General features: G+C 37.0%; 1 protein-coding gene across 2 annotated transcripts; it reads right to left on the reverse strand.

The window, feature by feature from the left end:
* Window positions 1-8,407: 8,407 nt before the first annotated feature.
* LOC141542862 (transmembrane protein 176A-like) lies at window positions 8,408-18,382 on the reverse strand. 2 transcript variants are annotated; one of them, XM_074267506.1, is made up of 7 exons: window positions 18,244-18,382; window positions 16,885-17,109; window positions 12,301-12,411; window positions 11,577-11,633; window positions 11,123-11,332; window positions 10,108-10,239; window positions 8,408-9,772 (listed from the first exon to the last, which is right to left on the reverse strand). In XM_074267506.1, the coding sequence occupies exons 2-7, from the start codon at window positions 17,098-17,100 to the stop codon at window positions 9,692-9,694; spliced, it is 807 nt and encodes a 268-aa protein (XP_074123607.1). In that variant the 5' UTR covers window positions 17,101-17,109; window positions 18,244-18,382; the 3' UTR covers window positions 8,408-9,691. The 2 variants fall into 2 exon arrangements, with proteins under 2 accessions (XP_074123607.1, XP_074123608.1); XM_074267507.1 differs by having other exon boundaries at window positions 8,408-9,809; window positions 10,044-10,239.
* Between the last annotated feature and the right edge of the window lie 5,332 nt (window positions 18,383-23,714).

The following is a 23,714-nucleotide window of genomic DNA, read 5'->3' on the forward strand; positions in this document are numbered from 1 at the left end:
TGAGGTCAAAATAGTACATTTCTACTGAGTTGAAATCTTTCTTCACAAATTTTGATCTCAAACATTAAATGAAGGAGCAGCAGCATTTTTCTTACTCTGTGAGAGAAATCTGGTAATCTTACAATCTATGGAGCTCCTATGCAAGGTTGGGCTCTCAACCATGGAGAAAGACAAGTAGGATCTTATTTTTCACTTTCAAGAAAGATTGAGGGCAAAGCTCAGAAGGAATTACCATCGTCCCCAAGGTAGAAAGTGGACTTAGGAGAACTGAAGGTTAAAAGGGTTGAAACCTGAGCTCTTGGCTCGGTATTCTACCATTTCTATATTGTATTATTTGGCAGGGTCATCATATCTACCCAGCACCCTCATTCCTTTAGTCACAGAGCTGGTTATCACTTGTTTTTCTCCTGGGTTTGGAAGTGAGAATTAATTGAAGAGCAAATGCTTGGTGAATAAAGAGAAAAAGTTCAGAAGTATGACATTAAGTAAACTCTAAGCAGGAAATCAAATGTTAGTGAATTTACATAGACTGGCTGCCTGGAAACTTTTTGAGTTTTGTTCTGGGTTCATAGCCTTTCTTGTGGGTTTTCATTTCCTCTATTTTGTCTAGAAGTTCAGAGTTACTATCTAGTCTTGCTAGGGTATATTAAGGTCTGTACTATACAAGAAGTCTATTGCTCTATTTATGTGCACCATTGATAAATTGCTCTGTGACCCATGGGGGATAGCCATTGAAGTTTCAGGGATGTCTGAGATTCATAGATAGAATCTTTACTCTGACTCCATAGAGCTGATTGAGAATTCCAAATGTGTTAACTGAAACCCTTAACTCTTATTTCTGCCTTCAGCTGAGAGGCAATCCAGTTGGAAAATTCTAGTTGGCTTGTTCTGATTGGAGGATGTGGATATGTTATTTCAGAAAGAGAAGAATTTTTAGTGTAATCTGTAATCCTGTTTTCTTCCTCCAAGACTGTGGGTTTTATCTTTTGGGCTTGACCATTAACAGTTATTTTCTTTTTCTTTCTTTCTTTCTTTCTTTCTTTCTTTCTTTCTTTCTTTCTTTCTTTCTTTCTTTCTTTCTTTCTTTCTTTCTTTCTTTCTTTCTTTCTTTCTTTCTTTCTTTCTTTCTTTCTTTCTTTCTTTCTTTCTTTCTTTCTTTCTTTCTTTCTTTCTTTCTTTCTTTCTTTCTTTCTTTCTTTCTTTCTTTCTTTCTTTCTTTCTTTCTTTCTTTCTTTCTTTCCACATTTCCCTTACATATAATGTGGTTTCAAGAATTCACTTAAGAGATAATGAGGGCTTGAATGTGGTAGTGTCCGTTTGAGTGGAGAAAAAGAGATAGACATTAAAGATATTATAGAATATGGATTAATGAAACTTTGCAACTAATTGGATATGGGGGATAAAGGAGAGCAAGGAGACAGAAATGAGTCTAAGGTTGAGAAATAGATACTTGGAAAATGATGGTGTTTTTAATAGAAATAAGGAATTTAGGAAGAGGGATTTTTCTTTACTTTTTTTTTTTTTTTTTTTTTTTTTTTTTTGGATTGGGGAAGATACAGTATTTTGTTTTGGTTAAATTGAGTTTGGTTAAGATTTTGAGATATGCAGATGAAACTGTAGCAGGCAGTTGGAAATATGAGGCTGGACTCAGGAGAGAGAAAGTAGGACTAGATATATTTCGTGAAGTCATTTATATATATATATATATGATGATTGAACACATGAGAGGAAATCAGATCATCAAAAGAGAAAGTAGAGAAGAGGGAACCCATATACTCTAGCAAAGCAGACCAAGAAGGAGAAAATGTTTGGGCTAGGGGTAGAATTAAGAGCGATCAGTGACCCAAAACTCCAGAGAAGATAATGTGTTTTAAAAGGGGATGATCAGTACAACCAAATGTTGCAGAGATCAAGAGGGTTGGGAACTGGGAAAAGACCATTGATTCTGAAAATAAAGGATAATTGGTATTTTTGGAGAATATTGTTTCATTTGAGTGGTGAAGTAAAAAAAAAAAAAAAACTAGATTGCAAGGAGTGGAGAAGTGAAAGGAGAGAATGAAGAGGTAATAAATGTAGTTGACATTTTTTTTTCCTAAAAGTTTAGTTATGAGAAGAAGGAGAAATGGTAGGAGATGGTAGCTAGTAAGGATGGTAGGAGAAAGTAAAGATTTCTTAAAGTGAGGGGAGACTTGAATGTGTTTGTAGATAGCTGATAAATGGCAGGTAAAATAGAGGGATTAAAGATTGGAGAGAGAAAGGATACTTGTAAGGGCAACCTCTCAGAGGACTTGAGTGAATGAAATCAAGATGACAAGTAGAGAAATTGCCTTTTATGTGAATAAGGACAATCTTTTCATCAGAAAATAAAATATTACATTAATGTTCTAGTTCCTTGCAATATATATTTTTTGAACTGGGGTAGTTGATGAAGTCTTTAATTGATTTTTAATTGTCCCCCCCATATATATACACACACACACACATATTTTTAAGAGGGTGATTTTCTCCCTTAATAGGTAACATAACCAGTTGTCTAAACAGGGAATCTGAAGTAGATTAGGTACATGGGTGGGACTAAGAAAGGTTTGAGACTGATTTTGCAATCTTTGCTATTTTTAAATTTAAATTTTCTATGGGGAGTACCTTTTTGGAATCTACTTTCATTCTTCTCTTTTTTCAATAGTTTTTTTTTTTAATTTAATCTGGCAATTTTTTTTTACTTTGAAGTGGAAGTGAAGGTTTGACCATAATCTTTCATTTGGTTACATTGGGAACACTTTGTTTTACTCACTCACTGAATAAAATCTTATTAATTGATTGATTGATAATGTCCGGTGAATTTTTTTTAGCCAGCTCCAATATCTCTTCTGGCCACAAGAGGGAGAGCAAATCCTCAATAAGATAACTGAACAAATCATTTCCCTAGCCCTAATATGGTTGCTTGTAATGTTAACATTTTCTCCATCTTGTACCCTAATCTAAGGGAAAAATGAAATACTGCTGTTTGGAAATTAATATAACCATATTTGGTTCTTCTTCATTCTCTTTGTACTCTTCTTTCAGAAACCATAGATGTAATCTATAACATGGACGAGTTTTATTAAATGTGGGGTTAAAGCAAAAAGGAAACTAAGCAACTTCTCTATTACTAGGACATTGCCATCAATTATCTTCCCCTTTCTTTCCACTTCTTGATTTTTATAGGGTTTTTCTTTGAGTTTATAAAATAGAATAGGGAAGAAAAGGAAGTTTGCTCTCTTCCCTGGCTCACTAAATTAATAGCTTGCAGCAATAGGAGTCAGGTGACTCCAGTGACCATGCCTTCTTCCTACATGGTCCTCCTACTTGGCACCTCTTTCTTTTGGCAGCTTCTTTTTCTTTGCTCCCAACTCTTTTCATCTTGGGTTTTTTTTTTTTTTGTTGTTGTTTTGTTTTGAGAAGAAGAAGTCACAAGCACAGAAGGCAACCCTTTTATTCTATCTTCTACAGAGAGGTTAAAATATCATTTTGGAACAATCTCCTTTTCAATTGGAGATTCCTCCAGAATCTGTTCAGCTTAACACCTACTTTAAAATCTTTCTGGTTCCAGAGAGATTCAAAAGGTGGCAGTTAAGCCTGAAATTAAGAGACTCTGGGCTACACATAAATGTAGCATGATTTATTTAACTGTTTCCTTGTACATTTAGTTTATTTTCAGTTCACAATGAGAAACAGTGCTGTTTTAAATTTTTAGTTACTTGGAAATACTATTATAGGTGGCACACAGGGAAGAAAGTTTTCATTTGGTTTGGGGTGGGAAAAATACTGAGGCAACCTGATTCCTTCTGATGGTTCATTTGGAGGCAAGGAAAGGAAAAGCAGGATTTCCTTTTATCTTTAGAGAGAGGTGAAAAATTTCCTATTTTATGAAAGAGTGAGTACATGGGTATCAGTTTGGAAGACATGAGATCCTATTGTTTTTATTTAAAGCCTAAAATTCAATAGAGTGGAAGAAAAGGGAATGAGCAGTTGGAGATTATAAGAAAAACATCAGATCTAAGGAGAGGGGGCTGAAGTATAGGGAGTCCTCTAAGTTTGGGTCCCTAAAAGGGAACCACTTTCAGTTGGAAGGGAAACAATAGTGGAGCTGAGCAGTCTGGAATCCCCAATGCTTTCTGAAGAGCTCAGGATTGGACACATTGAGTAAAGCTTTTCTGGGCTTTGCTGGTGGGGGTAGCAGGATCCCTGGAATCTGCCCAAGGAACATTCTCTCTTGGCTGGCTTTTGCTTATCCTTGGCTGCTGTTTCCAGGATTGATAGGCTTAGGTCAATATATGAAGCACATGATGGAGTTGGAGAGGGTGACTTGTGACCCCTTAATACAGGAATGGGAGGATAATGAATGGTCACTTCTAGGGTGTTTGAGGAGACTTATATACCTAGACTGGAGGGCATATAAAGCAAAGTTCTGGGACATAGCAGAGCAATGGGGCTCCATAATCCTCTGAAGAAGTGCTTAATATTTTTTATTTTTGTGGGGAAAGATTGATAAGGAGAATCATTTATCAATTTATTTATTATCCCTCAGTCAAGTTAATGAGAATACAGAGAAAACCTTTGTCTGAAATTCACTCACATGAAGGTAGTTATACTCCAGCATCTTGATGATAGGACACAGGGAATTCTTCCTATTAGTTCTGAAAATGAGGATGGAAGGGCTTTTGTCAGAGGAGTTGATTTTTTTCCTTATGACATGTAAAAGTGAGCAGACATAGCTCAAAGCCTTTTGGTCCACTTTTTCTTCTGTAGACTTCCAAGTCCAATTGGAATAAGGAGGAATATGTAGAAAATTAGTTGAGGAAGAGATCTGGTCCTTATCAAACCCATTATGACTATGAGTATAGAAATTAAGGATACTATTATTCATATTTGAATATTATTCATATTTGGGAAAATTTAGATATGAACTATGCTTAAGTCTTATTTTGGAGATTTCTGCAGATTGAAATTCAGGGGTAAAGGTATAACAAATCAAAAAGGGAAATTAATTCTCTTTGACTCAAGGTACAAGGATTGGATCTGGTCTGTATGAGTTCAGAGTCTTTGAGCATCTGGGACACATGGACACCATTGTGTGTGTGTGTGTGTGTGTGTGTGTGTGTGTGTGTGTGTGTGTGTGTTTGAAGAAGATGGAGGGCTTGTCTGAGACCATTATTACTGCAGGTCAGTGAGATACATCTTACTTCTTGAAAACTCTGAGTAATCAGACTAAATTCTCATTTTCTTTTAAAGAATCACATAACCACTTTGAAGTTTTCCTGAGTTTATTTAATTTTTAAATATTTTTCCCCATAGGCAATCAGTGTGTCGATTTTGAAAAGAAAGCCAGTCTCTCTAGAGGGAGATGAGGAATTAATTGTTAGTTAAGGTATACCCATGTTAAGAATATAATAAGGTTGTTGCTCCTTGGAAAACAGACTTTCTGATACAGGTGAAGACTGACAGTTTTAGCTTGCTTTGCTCAACAAAGACACCGAGTGGTCCAAATATAATTTTAAAGGTCTTTATACCATTCCCGGCCAAGAGTCCATCTTTCTAATATTTTAAGTCAAGTCTAAAACTCAAACTTCCCTTTTGGTCATCTTTTTACTTCAAAAGCTTCCCTTCTAAAGCTCTTGTCTTAATAATAATAATAATAATAATAATAATAATCAGCAGGAATGATGAGGACATTATATATGTTTCTAAAATTTTCATTTTCCTGATAAGATTCAAAGCCTAACATGCTTAAAGATTCATCCTGGTGGTATAATTGTCTCCACTTGAAACACCAGAAGTGGGTTGTGCTTATCGCGTATGACAAGTTTTGGGTTCTCCATGAAGGCATGGATACATGCCTGAAGAGTATTTTTATTCTCTTCTTATCAACATCTAGTTGATAAATAGCAAACTGTACCCATTCAGAAAAGAATTGTGATCTCCACTACATGAATCTTATCTCACTATTTCTGATTCTGTCTCTACTGAGGGCACAGTGACTAAATGTCATTATTTGGGACACAAGAATTTGCTTCTTCTTGAAGTGGTCTGGCTCTCCCCTCTGTAAAGAGTCTTGTGTCTGCTATTAAGCTCCCAATGTTTAGTGATCCTTCTTTTCTTGTGGAATTTTATTCTATAAATAAATTTGAAATACTAGGATTTTCCTTTGCCTCATTAGCTTCTCTTCTCTGAAATGTAAAGCACTTTTCACTTTTTTTCAAGGAAGCTATTTCCGCAGTAACCTTGAAAGTTTAAAAAAAAAATTCTTCAATTTTTTTCCATCTTCTTTTCTAGGATAGAGACAAACTTACACATTGGTCATTTGAAGCTATTCTTTGATACTAGAAGAAACAGAGTACTCTTTTCCTATCACAGTAAAATTCTTATTCTTTTAAATTATCTAACAATAACAACAGCAATAGGAGCAACATGTCCTCTTTCCTTGCCTACTAAGCTATACTTCTTTGTACTTCACCGTCTTCATATTGAAAGATAACTTCTGTCAAATCCTGAAAACAAATGACCAGAGGTTATTCACCAATCACTTTTGATTTGGAAAAAAAATTCTAGAGTTCATAGAAATAATCACAATGACTGTTAACTGTGAAAAATAAAATAAAACCAAATAGCTAGGAGTGGTTATAAACAGCAAAGCTTAGATCTCTATTCAGTTGGAGGAGGGAAACTAGTTATGTGTGTCGGGGTAAGTTCTAATGTGGAGGAGATCCATTGCAGTGAGGTTGAGCCCTGATACATATTCTAGTGGCTACAAAGTAAGCTGTAACCTTGACAATGAGGGGGTTACAGTGACAGGGAGGCAAGTTTGATTCACAGCAGGGCTTCATGACCACAATGTGGCTCCTGCAGGTGCTTGTCTGAGTTCAGAGACCACCTGGGATTAAAACAATCCTGTAGTAGAATTCATCCAGAGGGTTAGCACAAAAAATGTTATGTCAACCTCAGGGCACAATTTGCTAGCTTGATCTTAGTTCTGGAAAATAGCTCTTTTTACTAAGAGTAAAAAGAAAGGAGTGAAAAGAGAGAAGTGATCTAGGCAAGGGGATCCTGATGCTTCAGTTCTGGAACTCATACCTGGAAAGTACCTTCTGTCTCTGGGGCCTCTTCCTCTACTTGGATGGTTCATCTCAGAACCTCCATTTAGGGAAGATAGGTGCTTAGTAGCCATCTTTTAATTTCCCACCAGGCTGTACTTCTCTGGATTTCTTCATTATAACCCAGCACTAGCACCTTCTTCCAACCCCAGCTCCTTAACTTCCTTTCATGTATTGTCTTCCTTATTAGAATATAAGCTCCCTGAAGGTAGGTTCAGTCTTTTTGCTTGCATTTATATTCCCAGTGTTTAACTTAGTGCCTGGCAAATAAGTACTTAATAATTGCTTGTTGACTGACTGAAACTAAAAGGACTCTGCTTTGGACTCAGATGTGTGTGCAACCATATTCAGTCCTGAGGAAACTTAATCTCTAAAGACAAATTTCTTTCATTCTTTATACCCTTATTGCAGAGCACTGGGGAAAATTTTTTAGCTTAGGTTTTGGTCTGTTCCAGAGACTCCACAGAGTAGGACTTCAGAAGGTGCTAGTGTATTTTAGAAATCAGGTATGGACAGCTTTAATTCTTTAAAAATAAATGCTCAACACAGTGATTCCCAAGTAAACAATGACACTTAAATGAGAAGTAACATATTTTCCCAGGAAGTTGAAGCTAATGTTTATATAAAGAGATGAAATAGCCAACAGGACTGATGGATAGTCATTTTATAGTTCACTTCGCTCTGCACAGTTCATGTCCCAACTCCCACTTTAATTAGCAAGTTGGGCCCCAGAAGGCAGCTAACTATGTTTCTTGCTATGTTTTTAGGGATAACTTCAAGAGATCAGGGACATTTTTCAGTTGACTTTGCAAAAGCCAATCCTCTATAAGCTTTAAAGTCAGGGGACTCTGCAACAAAACCTAAGTGATGTCCATGAGACCACAATCTCATTAAACACGATTCCAGTGATTTCTTAGTTTGAACATGTTTTGAATCCAGGAATATTTGCTCAGCATTCTACCCTAGCTGTCCAGGTCTATCCCTTTGTGGTGCCAACAGTAGAGCTTGAATTTAATGGCAAAAGAGAACCACTCTTTTTGGGGAAAGATTCTGTTCTCAGGGAGGAGAAAGAAAGAAAAGAGATCATGTGATTTACAATACAAAGGTATATTAGAGTTGATCTGGTTCAACTCTTACTTTACAATGCATCTCAGAGGTGACTTACTCAAAGTCCTATAGCTAGTGAGTAATCAATATTAAAACACAGATTCTTAACTTTACATTCAGTGCTATTTATAATTATACCACTATTAACCAGAAATCACAACTCCACAAGATACGAGTAATAATTTATTACAAGAGAAAGAAGTTGGCAGGCTTGGCGAAAACTTGAATATTTGTGAGTGAAAAAAGGGAAAATCTCATGGGAGGAGTGGAGGACAATCTCTTCCTAAATGAGATTGCCATGGGAAGAGGAAAGGAACAGTAGGAAAGGGGAAATGAAGGAGCGGGAGGGCTTGGGCCTGTGGGAGCAAGGACAGAAGATGTTCCGCTTATCTGAAAGGGTCCCAGTTGCATGAGCAGTTTATCAATCTGTTGCAGACTGACTGGTTCCTATCTTGTAACTGACTTGATTCTCAAGGACATGTTAATTGTCTCCCTCTGAAAAACATAGTGACTCAAGTAGAAAGGTTAAGTTGGCTACAGGGAAATACCAAGCAGTTGCTCCTTTGTTCTTGTCTTGTCTCTTTGGCTGATCCCATCCTATGGCTCACTTTGTATATACTGAAGAGATCACTGCTTTGGGTAATGGGATTGAGTGTTATGGTAAGGGTTAATTCATTCTGAACTATTCTGTCTAGAAGATTGTGCTGGGTGAGTGGGGGTAGGGAAATCTCCTTGAGTCTGGCTCTCATCCAGAGGAGCAGAGATGTTTTCTGGCTAGGATCCCAGAATATTTAGCAATTTAGATGGCTGTGTGGGTGAGGGGCACAAGGTTTTGATGGTATGATGGGGGAGAAGGTTAGAGGTGAAGGGACAGGAAAGAAGAGCAAAGCTTGTTTCCAAGTCCATTTCCTTCCCTGCCATTTTGCTTGACTAATTGCTCTCTACTTCTCTAAAATTTTTGGTAGGTTCTTCCCTCAGCTATCTTTCTCCTTGGCTTCAGCTGTAGCTATAATCAGCTATATTAAGCTTTCACTTAATGGCAGCATTTCCCACTTCTAGCCAAAGCTCTAGATTCTTCTAACACATTATTTATGACTCTGGTCCTTCCTTCTCCATCAACACTTGGAAGGAATCAAGAGATTGGAGCCTGTCCTCTTCTTTGGGTTCGATTCCACCTCCCTTCAGACTTTGGAAAAGATGGAAATAAGAAGGCAGAGGAATATAAAGGGACTGGACAAGAAGGCAGGTCCCAGTATTTCAGTCATGATTTGATTATCAGATTTTTGCCAAAGCTGGGATGATAGGCATGGAATGCCCAGAAATTGTGAGAAGAAGCAGGATGAGCTTTATTACTATCTGGAGTCAGGCTGAAGTGCTGAGAAATGACATCAGGATATATGTATATATAAAGGAGAATAACAGATTATTTCAGAACAAGCTAGCCCAGCTGAAGCTCAGGCCTCACAGGCCTCTGGCAAATTGGTAGGGGATGCAAAACTCAAATCTCCTTCAAGTGGTTTCTTCTCATTAACATCCTAAATGTAGAGGAGGCAAAAAGATTAGAGGTTAGATCTATATAGGGGGAGAGCTAAAAGTAAGGTTCTTTTTCTAGGGGTGGTTAAGCCTGGATCTAGGGTTCTCCAGATCCAAAGAAACCCCTGCCACTGTACCCAAATACTTAGGACTTACGGTTCAAACTAATCACTAGAACATCTCTAGAATTATGTATTGGAGGGGAAACCCTGCTCCCATTCATTTGATGAACATACTTTGTTTGATTATGAAATTAGGTGGACTTTCTGTCACCTCAAAAACTTTCTTTCTACTGCTGCTCTTCTCCCACTCTATGGCCCCCACCCTGAGATCTTACCTCCTCAGGTGGCAAGTTCCTTTGGCGACAACAGCATGAGCGCAAAAGAGTGAACACTATAGGGGCCAGAGTCACGACCAACAGTGTGATCCAGACAAGTAGTGTCATGATCTTGATTCCTTTTAACAGGCTCTGGTGATAGAATCAAAGGCAGCTGTAACTGTTCCTGCCACCATGCTTGCTTAACATGTCTTCATTCTCACTAGTCTCTCATCATCATACATTCTGTCCACTTTGCCCTACCATCATTGCCAACAATGGTATTAGGCAGAGATTCAGAGTTTGGGATTTAGTTCCATCACTAACTAGCTATGGCACTTTGGTCATATCATTTTTTTCTCTCAGGACTCTAGTTTCCTTACCTGTGACATGAAAGGTATTATTAAGCTTCTTTCCAGCTCTTAGAATCCCTCATCTGATGCCCTTTCTACTTTGCATAGTTGATTTAAAGGATGATTGTGCTTCTCTGTTATCTTTTTGCTTACTAGCTATGTGATCTTGGATAAGCCCCTTCACTTCTCTGAGACTCAGTTTCCTCATCAGTAAAATGACGACAAAAATATTTTCCAAAAAAATTGAAAAAAAAAAACAAAAACCTCATACGATAGATGTTGTGAGGAATATGCTCTTGACTACTGACACTGAGGTGATGGGCTCTGTGGACTGGGACTACCCATTTCCTCCTCTGTCTAGGCTGGGCCAGAGTTTAGGTTCCTCCTTAAGAACTCTTGTGAAAAGTTCAATCAGTGCCCTCCTGAATCAGCTCCTGCATCCATAGTACCCTTTGTACTCCACCATCATGTTGCCTTATAACCTAGGCCTTGTCACAGATTACTTTTTTAGGAAGCTAAAAATCACTTAGCAAGGGCCCTTTACATTTGTCCTAGATGCTAATTCCCCATTCCTGTGCGACTGCTCATCCTGGGATAAAGCCTAGGCTCCTTTGGTCTAGTTATAGTTCTGATTATCCATTACATTTGCTCTTTCCTCCCATTATACTAAAATGTATGCTCACCTGAAACATATTCATGTAGCTCTTGCACTGGGTTATCCTCCAGGCTTCCTGTGGATCTGGAGTAATGAAGGACCGAGAGGACCATTCTCTACTTTTATCACATAGATTATATATGTAGTAGAATGAGTATCCCATGTCAGCAACATAAATGACAATGGCAGCAATGGAAGTACAAATAGTTGCCAGAATGAATAGAATTTTCAGGAAGACCTATGGAGGAGAGAAGATAGGGGCCATGCCTGGTTAGAGCTTTGCCTAGTACTTCGACAGATCAGTTTGGTGTGGAAAGGGTTAAATTCTTCCACTCCTATCTTTGTAGCTCACAAAAGACTCCATGACTCAAAGGCAAAGATTTGTAGAGGTGATTTAAGAAGATGGCATAGGAGAGCTTGAAGGTTACCTTTGACTGGAACATGGGGAAATGAATTGAGCCAAGGGTAGGACAGACACTTACCCACCATGTACCTTTCCGTTTCTCTTGAATGATAGCAACAACTCCAGTGGCGATAGCCTGGAGAAGATAAAAGATATAAAAAACAAATTTCCCTTCTGCCATAACAAGGCTCTCCTGCCCTCACCCCCTCAATTCTTCTCTCTCCTCTTCCTGCCCAGGATATACAACTTGCTACAACAGGGCTATTGCATATGGGATATGGCTTCTCTTCTATATAAAATAAAAAAGGTTAGCATGATAAGTATGGAAGAGATCTGTGTAGGCCTAGAAATCTGAATCTGAGAAATTTGAGGTCAAAATACAATTTTTCTTCAAAGTTCAAAGGCTTCAAAACATGAAGCCTTTTCTGACCACCCCAATCCACAGTGATCTCTCCTTATAGCACCGATGATCTATAACACAGTATAATATTCCTTGACTTGTTACTTTCCTTCTAATTCATTCATTTAGTACACTCATCAAACATTTATAATATACAAGGAACAAAGATGCATAAATCATAGTTTTTGCTCTATTGGAGCTTATTTCCATATCCTATTTCTTCAGCTAGATGATAAGCTCCTTGAGAAAAGAAATTGAAGCTTTTATTTGTATCTTTTACAATATTTAGCACAGAGCCAGGCCATTATAGATGCTAAAAAAAGTGTTGTTAATAATGATGTTTGTGCCCTTCCTCTCTGAGATTCATTTATCTTCCTTCTTCCTCCCTTCTTACTGTACTCACCACAGCTCCAGTCCAGAAAGCAGCTCCAGAATACCACAATTCAAAGAAGGGGCCCATGTAGAAGAGGATTCCTAAGGCTCCACTCATGACTCCCAATATTATTTGTGCAGTCTGTGAGACAAAGACATCCATCCCCCACAATTAACCTCCTTCATATATCTTAAATTTTAAGAGACAAGTTTCTTGCTCCTAATTTCCAGGCTAAGAGAAGGGCTGAGGTGAGATGGGTAATGGGATAGTCATTACTTACAGTTGTACGGGAAAGTATGAATTTATAAGAGAAAGACAGAATTGTTTATAATGTAACACCAACTTCAATAACTTCTCTCACAGAGACTATAGATATTGTTACTTTAACAGTTAAATTGTGCATAATCTTTGACCCTGTAATACTCCTACTAGGTTTGTATCCCAGATATCAGAGAAAAGGGAAAAGAACCTACACATGCAAAAATATTTATAGTAGCCCTTTTCATGGTGACAAAATATTGGAAACTAAGGGGATGCCCATAAATTATGGAATGACTGAACAAGCTATGGTAGATGAATGTAATGGAATACTATAGTGTAATAAGAAATGATGAACAGGCAGATTTCAAAAAAACCTGGAAAGTCTTTTATAAACTGATACAAAGTGAAATAAGCAGACCAGTATTAAAATGTACAAAGTATCAACAGATCAACTATGTTTGACTCAGTTCTTCTCAGCAACCAGACATCTAAGACAAGTACAAAGAACTCACAAAAGAAAATTCTATCCATAACCAGATAAAAAATAGATAGACTCTGAATAAACATCAAAGCATATTTTTCACTTATTTTATTCTGTCTTGTGTTTTTTCTCCCTTTTGATCTGTTTCTCCCTTCACAACTCTGATTAATATAGAAATAAATTTTACATGATAGCCCATATGTAAAGTACATCAAAATGTCTACTATCTTTGGAAGAGGGAGAGGAGGAAAAAAGGGAGAAAAATTTGGAACTCAAAAATCTCAAAAATGAATGCTAATTTTTTTTTGACATTTAACTGGGGAAAAAAGAAAATACTATTAAAAAAAAGTATCTCCTCCAAGTATTGCTACTTTAAGAGACAATGGAATCTTGGATAGTTACAGTTTAACTCTCATTCTTTGAGAAGTCTCTGGGGAGGCTAAGAGTTTAACCTATCATTCTGGAGAGATTTTTAGCTGTTGTGACTTAAGAAAAACTGTGAGAAAACCAAAAGAAAGGATTAAGAGAACTTCTTTCCTGAAAGAACTGTTTTTAATTCTTGTCAAGAAACATGAAGAAAATTCTTGAGAAGAGATTTTAATTGGCATCCAGAGAGAGTCGAATAGTGGTACCTTTTCCAGAACTGAGGAGATATCAGTACTTGAGGTTACAGGTCTAACCTCTAGATTCCTAGAAGTCTTTAGCTATGATTTTTCTTACAGCTGACACTTTGCAAATAATTATTTGTCTTTGTTTTATTGCCTGTTTTACTGTTAATGAATTGTATAGCCAGTAATCTTGATATTTAAACCTAGAAAATTATGGGCTTGATAAAAGAAGAAATGAGTAAACTCTTATGGGGAAAAAGCTTCCTTCAGGTAAAGGCTCAAAGCTGAATGATTAATTGATGAGAAAGGTTTTGGAATTTTAGTGATTAATGGGGAAATATCAGAAGATACTACTTGATTGTTTTGAATCTTAGATATTAATGAAGAAGGAAAATGATCCAGTACCATGTCAAGAAAAGAGAGGGTCATCCAACATAGAATGCACATAGAAGGTTCAACCCTAACCTTGTTAAAATAGATCATAATAATTGTTAGCCTATCATTTTGTCAGATAAATCATTGCTGATCAGTGACCCAAAAAAGTGGATAGTGGATAGAAACAGCTGATTCTTATAGTTGGTGATAACAAAGTTTCAGACTCTTTGTCTTTATCTTTCTCTTATTCAAGCACACATACACACAGAGTGTACCACTCTTCCCCAGTTGCAAAAGCACAATAGATATGCTTTTAAAAGTCTATTGATTCAGAAACTATTCAAACTTTAAGCTCACCACAGTAATAAGCCTGCTCTTATGTTAATCTTAACCTGATATCACTTGTGTAAAAATGTTAGCTGTTCATTGGGGTATGAACTGGGCATATGCGAACTCTGGATAAAATGGATTCCTTGTGAGGGATAGTGATAATCTTGAATTTTCCTTTGTGATTATAGATGGATATAGAATGAAACCAGGAAAGGAGGAGTTAGTATTCAACTAAGTTTAAACTCATTTCAATTAAAGAAAAACATATTTAGCTCCTACTATGTGTAGTGCACTATGTAAGGTGCTGAGATAGGGGATGGGGGAGGAGAAACAGCCTCTAAAGACATTATTTCTTCCTAAACGGAGCTGAGAAGTTGATAGGATAATCCCATGGTCACATAATTTTTTTTTTCCCCATCAATGCTAAGCTACTCTTCCCGAAGTCTAGGCAACTAAGGGTAGTTTTCCATCTAATATTTTGTGACTTCATAAGATTTAAACAAAGTAAATAAAAAGAGGAAATTGAAGTCCTGGGAATTTGTCTAATATCAGACAAACTAGATTTCCTGATAACACAGCTCAGTAATTTTCCACGCCATCATACTGCTATTTTGTCTTTGGGAGTAGAGTAGTGGTAGAGAATATGTGGTTGAGCCAGACCCTTACCTTTATATATAGTCAGCTCCCTTGTATTTTCCACTCTTTGCTTCCTCCAAAGAGTTGTGAATATTTTGTATTTTTAAAAGAGTTTGTTTTCTTAGGTTCATCTTCCATATTTCACCTTCTATGTGTGGTTGTATGCTATGGGTTGGATCTGAATCCTCCCCTCTTCCCTCTGTAATTCTGTTTTTGGTCATCTTTTGTCAATCCAACTATTCATTTCTATGCAGATACCTACCAGTTCTATATATCTAGCCATCTTCTCTCTCCTGAGCTCTGGTACCATATCTCAAATTATCTGATATCCTCACTGGGATGTTCTGCAGGCATGTCAAAATCAACATATCCAAAACATAATTTATTATGGTCTTTATTTTGAATTGTCTTTTAGTAATCACGTCCTTTTAATGTTGCCAGATTTTTCCCTAAATCAAATGCCCATCGTTTAAACACTGACATTCTACAGATATTTTTCTATGGCAGTGAGTCATAAGAGGTCCCCAGGTAGCTAGGTAGTTCAGTGGATAGAACACTGAAGTCCTGAAGACCTGAGTTCAAATCTAGCATGACCCTCAGTTTCCTCAGCTGTAAAATGGTAAATAGCACCTCCCTCTCAAGGTTGTTGTGAGAATCAAATGAAATATTTGTATAATGCTTAGCACAGTACTTGGTAGATAGTAGACACTTAATAAGTGCTCATTCACTTCCCCCTTTGTCCCTTAAAGTTCTTCTTTTGTAACACTGATCCTGTAGGTGCTGGACTTTACAAAGAACTGAATAAAAGAATATCACCACATTTGTTATTCATTTGTTTCAGGTGTTTGTTATGCCTTGTGATCCCATTTAGGGTTTTCTTGGCAAAGATATTATTAGTATGGTATGCCATTTTCTTCTCCAGCTCATTTTGCAGATGAGGTAAACAGAGTTGTGACTTGCTCAGAGTCACACAGCTAGTATATATCTGAGGCTGGATTTGAATCCAGTTTTTTTTTTTAATCCAGGCCCAGAACTCCATTCACTTTGATACTTAGAGGAATTATAATGGGGAGATAGAGTAGAAGACATCATTAGAGGATTGTAAAACTATAAGAGGGAAGGTGGATAATTTATCTGTTCCATTAGTATCTTTACAATGTTAAAAGAAACTAAGGCAAAGCCCTCTATTCATCGCACACCCTTTTTCAAATTCACGGGAAATCATATATAAGAGTTATGTAGGATGAACAGGCACAAGTAGGTTGCATTCTGCACTGAAGGTAGGAGCACCCAAACCGATTAGATTATCCATTTGAGTTCCCCATTCTCAATAGAAAATTTAAATGAGTTTCACCTAAATGTCTCATCTATTCAATGTCTCCTCTGAAATTAATACAGAAGATCTAAACTAATTTTTTTTCCCTTTTGGGGTCTTTTCTGTGATTTAGCATTCCTCAGTTAAAAAAAGTTTTAGTACCTTGTTACAGAATATGAAAAAGATAGCAAAAAAGGAATGTAAGTCATAAAAGAATGAATTTATGTCCAATATGATTTCTTTAAACACCTCTCTCTCTGTTTTTCTTTGCTGAGGCAACTGGAGTTAAGTGACTTGCCCAAGAAGTGTTAAATGTCTGAGACCAAATTTGAACTTAGGTCCTCCTGACTTCAGGGCTGGTGCTCTAACCACTGGGCCACCTAGCTGCCCCTAAAAGTATATCTCTTTAGGAATTGTACATTCATTAGGAGAGAATGATGAAAAGTATATTCAACATAAAGCTGGATAGTAATAATGGTAGTAACTTGAATGTCAACAAAACACTTTTTCCTGATTAGAAGGAAAAATAAGATATGTTTTGTTGCCTGGATATTGAGACCCCTTGTTCATGTTGAATTTTGCTCTTATTTGAGGGCTGTTTCACTTACCCAGATTGCCAACTGTAGCCTACTCTTTTTCATACTTGACTCAAGAGTGCCAGCAGAATTAACAAAGATTTGCAACAGGGTTTTCCCAGTCTTGAGAAACTCAGGCAAAACTGATTCCTGGTGGATGTGGATATTGATGTGAAGTGGCTGGGAGGTTCCAGCTGCTTCCAACCCATTTATCTTAATACCATTGATGTTCATCTCGTTGGGGATCATCTTGCAGGCCTAGGAGGAAGTGAGATTAAGATATCAAAGCTCATGGTAAAGCTTCATTTAACCAGATTGTCTTTATAATGGACTGATTTGACTTTCCACTTCTAAAGCATCCTTGACTGATCTTCTGGATTTGGTTTTCCCTTGAAGGTCACCTTAAATGTGCAGAAGCATCTTGTAGGCTCCATTAACGTCCCCTAATCACCTATACAATCGATCCCCATCTGCATAGAGGATTGTAATGTAAGAGGTCAGACTCAGAGGAAGTTTGAATGGTGGACACCAGGTCATAGAATAAGAATTGGTGTTCTCTGTAAGTCTGAGAAACTTGGTCTCCTCAATCCAAGTTCCATTACAACTCAAATGCCAATAATGCTAATAACCCCTTAACAAATATTTTCAGATCCATTATATCATTCTATCCTTAGGCAGGGTTGGGTGGAAGAGTAGAGATGTATTAAACTCATTTTATAGACAAGATTGCCAAGATTCTAAACAACACAGTGAATTGTTCAAGGCTAGAGGGCAGAACTTCCAGGTTCTCTCAAGCCCCTGCACTCAGTAGATGGAGCAATAAAAAGCTTAGAGTGAAGCAACCTGCACACCTCACTGTTCACAAAATGCCTCTCCCTTCTCTTGGGTATCTTTGTCTAGGTCAAAGCCCCACTGCCTTCCCCATTTTCCTTATCTTTTCTTGGCACTGCTATTCTATTCTGCTCATTTCCCCAAGGCTAAGGGATAAAGCTGAGTAAACAATCTGTATTTTTTTGGTGCTAGAAGAGAGGAGTTGGTGAAGGGAGATATTGCAATCTTTTATTTATTCACTGAAACTGCTGTTCATGATTCCTTTAAGCTTCCAGAATCATTGATTTGAATTCGGAAATAGGAAAAGGTGACTTCAATATAGAATGTGGGAACTTGTCCCTCCTATCTACTCTCCTGTCTTTTTTCTCTTAAATATAATCACTAGTAGTATGGTTTTTTTTTTCCCCCATGTAAACATGTAAAAACTAATAATACATAGAGAGGTTTGGATTTCTGGGTAAATAGGATAAGAGACTAGAGAATTGGCTATGTCTAGGAAATCTTGGGGTGGGGCTGGGGAAAGTGAGAGAGCTAGAGTTTGGGGAGTATGGCTTCTCTTACCTTGTTTGGTCCAACCTTCTTGACCAGAACAGGAGAATGAGGTTGAAGAGAACAGACCAGTGGAGAAAACAGAAATATGATAAAGTAAAAGCCTGTCTGAAAGAGCAACAAGAGGAAGTGAAATCAAAGTAAAAATGGGAGGAGCTAGACATCCTGACTAAGAAGGGAGGAGTGTCTCTGGAAAGCAGAAGAGAGGGCAGGGCCTGAGCTGGGTAAAGACTTGTGATTTGTGTATTGGGAACAAGGGACCAGATAAAATTTCCAGGCTTAAATGGCTCAGGGCCAATGGTCAGGCCAAGCTGATTCTGTTTCCTGTTTGGGAGGCAATGAAACCTTGGAAATCTGAGGGAGATAGTGTGGGAAGTGGGAGCAGAGATGGTAAGAACTAAAAGCACCCAGGATTTTGACAAGTTATTAAGAATTATGAAGAGTTGGACAGGCCTGAAAACTATGGAGCAGGAAAAACTAACCCTGAGGTGGGGTGAGGTAGGGGTGAAGTGGGAGGGATATGGATGGAGTTTTGGATCATTATAAGAAGGAATGAGATTACAGAAGGAAAGGAATAAAGAACTAGGAATTTGTAAAATGGCTTTGTGAAATTTGGATACTTTTTCAATGGATGTGGCATTAAAAATCATAGGTCTTATTGTTTTTCAGAGCTGATAATCTCACCTGACTTGTGACTTTTTCAGTGTGGGCTAATTGGCTGATGTGTTTAAGCACAGTCCCAACTCTCTCTCATATTGATATACACCTTTGACCTCATCTGACTTCTCTAGCTCTTTCTTCCTTTACAAACCAAATTAACAAATTAACCAAAATTTTGTAGGAAACATTATACATGAAAATCTCTCCCTTTCTCCAAATAGAAAAGAGAATCTTCACCTGGGCTCTGTGACTTTGTTTTCCTTTCCTTTTTTATTTTTCTCTTTTCCTTCCTTTTCTTATTTTGATAATTATATTTCATTACAATGAGTTTCCTTTATAATCTTATATATCCTACTTTAGGAATTTAAAAATACTGTTTTGAGAGGAGGTTCATGGATTTTATCATACACACATTGAAAGTTAAGAAGTCCTGATATAGATAGATAGAAACATAGATAGACATTGGAGGATTGCAATTTCAGAACTTTTCAAAATGGAATTTCAAAATTTCAATTGAAAGAGTGTTTTGTATATGAGAGGGCTAACAATCCTTGACCCCATGATGTGTCTGGGGTAACTTAATTAAAGTGGTTGCAATATTATGGGACCTCAGGTTAAACATTCACTATCAAAATTGGAGTCTGGCTATTTGGAGTGATTTTTTTCTCTGCATGCAACTAAGGTATTCACAGAAAGAGGAGTGCCACTGAATTGGGATCTCAGGATCCCTAAAGTTTAGCAGGTGGTCTGCCTTATTTAGAATCAAGATGGAACACTTTTTAATTTAAGTAGATGAAAATAATTATTGAACATGCTCATTAGGGTCTTGTTTACTCTTCTATTGTTAAAGAAGCTGAGAGAATGGCTTCCATCATCAGGACATTATGACTCAGACTGCCAAACTCAGTAAATAAACTGTGCCCTTTGATCCTGTTCTTCTTTTTTTCCTGTTATTTCATAACTGCACACCTGGATTTGGATTTTTTAAAATCATTGTGTTGATTGTAGGTGTTGCTTGATTCTCTCTGTTGGACAAGATAATGAGCATGCTATGGACACTGGTTGATCTCTCCTGCTTATGACCAATTCTATATTGACAAATTTTGTCCCTTGGGCATAATAAATTCACCACACCAATTTGCCAAGTTCCCCTGCCCACCAGGCTCATTTCTTAGCCTAGTCCCTAAAAAGACACAAGTGGAATAAAGAAATCTGTAGTGGTTTTTCAAATCCACTCCAGCTTGAAAAAAAAGCATATGATTCTCATGATAAAAGTGAGAGCAAATTATAATAGAATTATATATTAATTTGTCCTATCTTGCATTATGTGGACTTAGTCAATGTTTTCTTATGCTGATTGATACTTGTGATTAAAGTAGAACGTCTTACTGAAATGAACAGTTTGAATATAAACATATTTGTTCCATTAAATTGACAATAGTTTGGGGCATTCTGGGAAGATAGTGGAGTAGGTTGGTAAATTTCAAGCTCTCCACATTTCCTTCAGAAATAGAACAAATTTGTGCCTCATGGCAGACTTAGACTGCTGAAAAATCAAGAAGACTTGGAACAGAACAGAGGTCCTCCTGCTATAGCCCAAGAAGATTTGAAGAAAGACCCCATGTGAATTAACTCATGTGAAGTACAAATACCTCTGGGCTAGTTCCATAGAAACAAGCAGGGAGCCCTGGGGCAGACTGGATTTGGCTGAAGCCTCAGCGAGAAGTTCAGAAATTTTCACCTCCCTAGACAGCACATGGAGTTGGGATCTAAATTGGGGAACACTGAATGAAACTCGACTGATTAGGAATATCAGATCCAGCTATGCTGCAGGGACAGGACCCTGGGCAAGAAGGAACCAATATCTGGTGTGTGCAGAAGCAAGGGGGCAGGGACACTGCTTGCTGCTAACACTTTCTGGAGGGTAGAACTCTTGGTCTGGAGTTACAGGTCAGAGGGGAGGGTTTAAGTGAAGCTAGAGGCACCATCTCCCACCCCATGATTAAAGATACTTATACTAAAACCTTTTATATAAAAAAAATCAGCAAAGAAGAATCTTACCGAAGAAACTTACTATGGGAATAGGGAATACTGAGGTTCATCTTCAGAGGAGGTAAAAAGAGCTGCTTCTACCCCAAAGAGTAACATGAAATGGTGCCTTGTCCAGAGAAAATTTATAGAAAAACTCAAAAAAGAATTTAAAAAATCAAATGAGAGACATTGAAGAAAATTTAAAAAAAAAATTGAAAACCATTTAAGAAAAAGATTATGAAAAAAAGTTAACCAACTAGAAAAGGAAATAGGAGTCTCAAAGATGAAAAGAACTCTTTGAAAATTAGAATTGGGCAAGAGGAAGCCAGTGAAGCTATGAGAGACCAAGAAATAAAACAGATTCTAAAGAATGAAAAAATAGAACACAATGTGAAATGTCTTATAAGAAAAACAACAGATAGGGAGAACAAATAAAGAACAGAAAATATAAGAATAATTGGACTGCCTAAAAGTTGTGACCAAAAAAAAAAAAAATAAAGAATTGATGTAATAATGCAAGAAATAATCCAAGAAAATTGTCTTGGAGTGATAGAACATGAGGGGAAAGTAGAAATAGAAAAAAACCAACCAATCACCCCCTCAATGAGATCCTTTTGTGGAAAACACATAGGAATATTGTTGCCAAATTTTGAAGCCCCCAGATCAAAGAGAGAAATTTTGCAAGAAACAAGGAAAAAAAATCAATTCAAATATGCTGGAGAGCTACAATTAGAATATAGGACTTAGCAGTAGCCACAATAAAAGACTGCAGATTCTGGAATCATAACTACCAACAATCAAAAGAATTAGGCCTATGGCCAAAAATATTGTATCCAGCAAAATTATATTTAAAGAGAAAAAAGTGGACATTCAATGAATTTGCCCATTTTCAGGACTTTCAACCAAACCCAAACTTGCTAGAGCCAATATCAAAGATCAATTTCAAGGAACTCAACATGGATAAATTGTTTTATGTTTTTTCTTTTAAGCATGGGAAATGTATACCATATGTTTAAGACTAACAACAATATGGTACCTCAAAAGAAAGATTGGGGCAGAGTTAAGGTAAAAATAGTATTCATACAAATGAAGTGCAGAAGAAGAATAGACACAGAATCAGAAAGGGGAAAAGGGCTCATAGTTCTGGAAACCCACTCACATTGGGAATGGCAATACTCCATATATACCATGAAGTATATAGCACCTTCCAAAATCTATAAAGAAATAAGGGGGGAGGTATGGGCAGAAGGGGAAGCAAAGGCTGGGAGAAGAAGAAAAGGAAGAAATCCAAGGGTGGGGGGAGATTAAGTAATAGCAAGACTAGTTAAGGAGCAGAATTAAAGCAAAGTGCAACAGGGATAAGAAAGCTGTATGTATATTTGTGTGTGTGTGTATATATATATATATATATGTGTGTGTGTATATATATATATATATATATATATATATATACATATATGTGTGTGTATATATATATATATATATACACACATATATATATGTATATACATATATACTTGTATATATATATATATATGTATATACATATATACTTGTGTGTATATATATATATATATATACACATAAATATGTCATTAATTATAGCCTGCTTAGGGGTGGTTGTGGAGGATGACAAGGGTGGGGTAAAGTTACACAGCCAAGAACAAAAGAAAAATTTACAAGGAAGTAAAGAAGCAATGGATACTCATGAATATAGTTTCTTCATATTCTTGGGCTAAGAGAGAGATGGCCAAATGACCATTCTTTTGTTAACAAACATGTTGATATTAATAAAATGATTGTTACACAGAAATATGTCTAGAACTTTTAAAATTTCACACTTATCTGTAGGGATCTAGATATGGACTATATTCTTATATTCTCAGATGAAACTCTAGGTTTCTAGAGCTTGAAATGAATCTCATTCTGATGTTCTCAGGAGAAACTTTTGAGTGAGGGCACCGGCCAAGGAGAATAATTTGTGATATATCTGAAGGATTAAATTGAGACACACAGTCTTGGCTCTGGGCTACAGATCACACTGCTGTGTTGGTAGTTCAGGGCATGAAATCATGAAGACCTGAATTTAAATTCAGTCTTAGACACTTATTAGTTGAATGACACTGAACAAGTCATTGACTCTTTTTGCATCAGTTTCCTTATCTGAAAGATGGGGATGATAATAGCATCTCCTTTGCAAGGTTATGTGAAGATAGAATGTAATGACTGTTAAATGCTTAGCCCCATGCCTGATAGACTTTAAGTGTTTTATGAATATTAGCTATTTTTATTAGCTATTATGTGTAAGCCTGGGGCACATAGGAAAAGACATTATGACTACACTGGGGGAGTTTATAATAAAATTGGTGAGAGAATTACAATAATAACTCATGTTTCTGTAGCTCTTTAGGTTTTCAAAGTACTTTCCTTACTGCAACCCCATGGGAAAAATTGGTTAGCTAGGTGGTTCAGTGGATAGAGAGCTAGGCCTAGAGTCAGGAAGGCCCGAGTTCAAATTTGGCCTCAGAGACTTACTGGCTGTGTGATCCCTCATCCAGTTTGCCTTGGTTTCCTTATCTGTAAAATGAGCTGGAGAAGAAAATGGCAAAACAATCCAGTATCTCCACCAAGAAAACCCCAAATGGAGTCACAAAGAGAAACACGTGACTGAAACTACTGAATGAAAACAAAATGGGGGAAACAGTGCACTTATTACAATCCTTTCTTTTACCGATGAAGATATTGAGGTTAAAGAATTGCCCAGGTAGCCCAGCTAGTAGGAATTCAAATCG

This window comes from Sminthopsis crassicaudata, chromosome 5 (assembly GCF_048593235.1).
Source record: "Sminthopsis crassicaudata isolate SCR6 chromosome 5, ASM4859323v1, whole genome shotgun sequence".
Classification (NCBI taxonomy): Eukaryota; Metazoa; Chordata; class Mammalia; order Dasyuromorphia; family Dasyuridae; genus Sminthopsis; species Sminthopsis crassicaudata.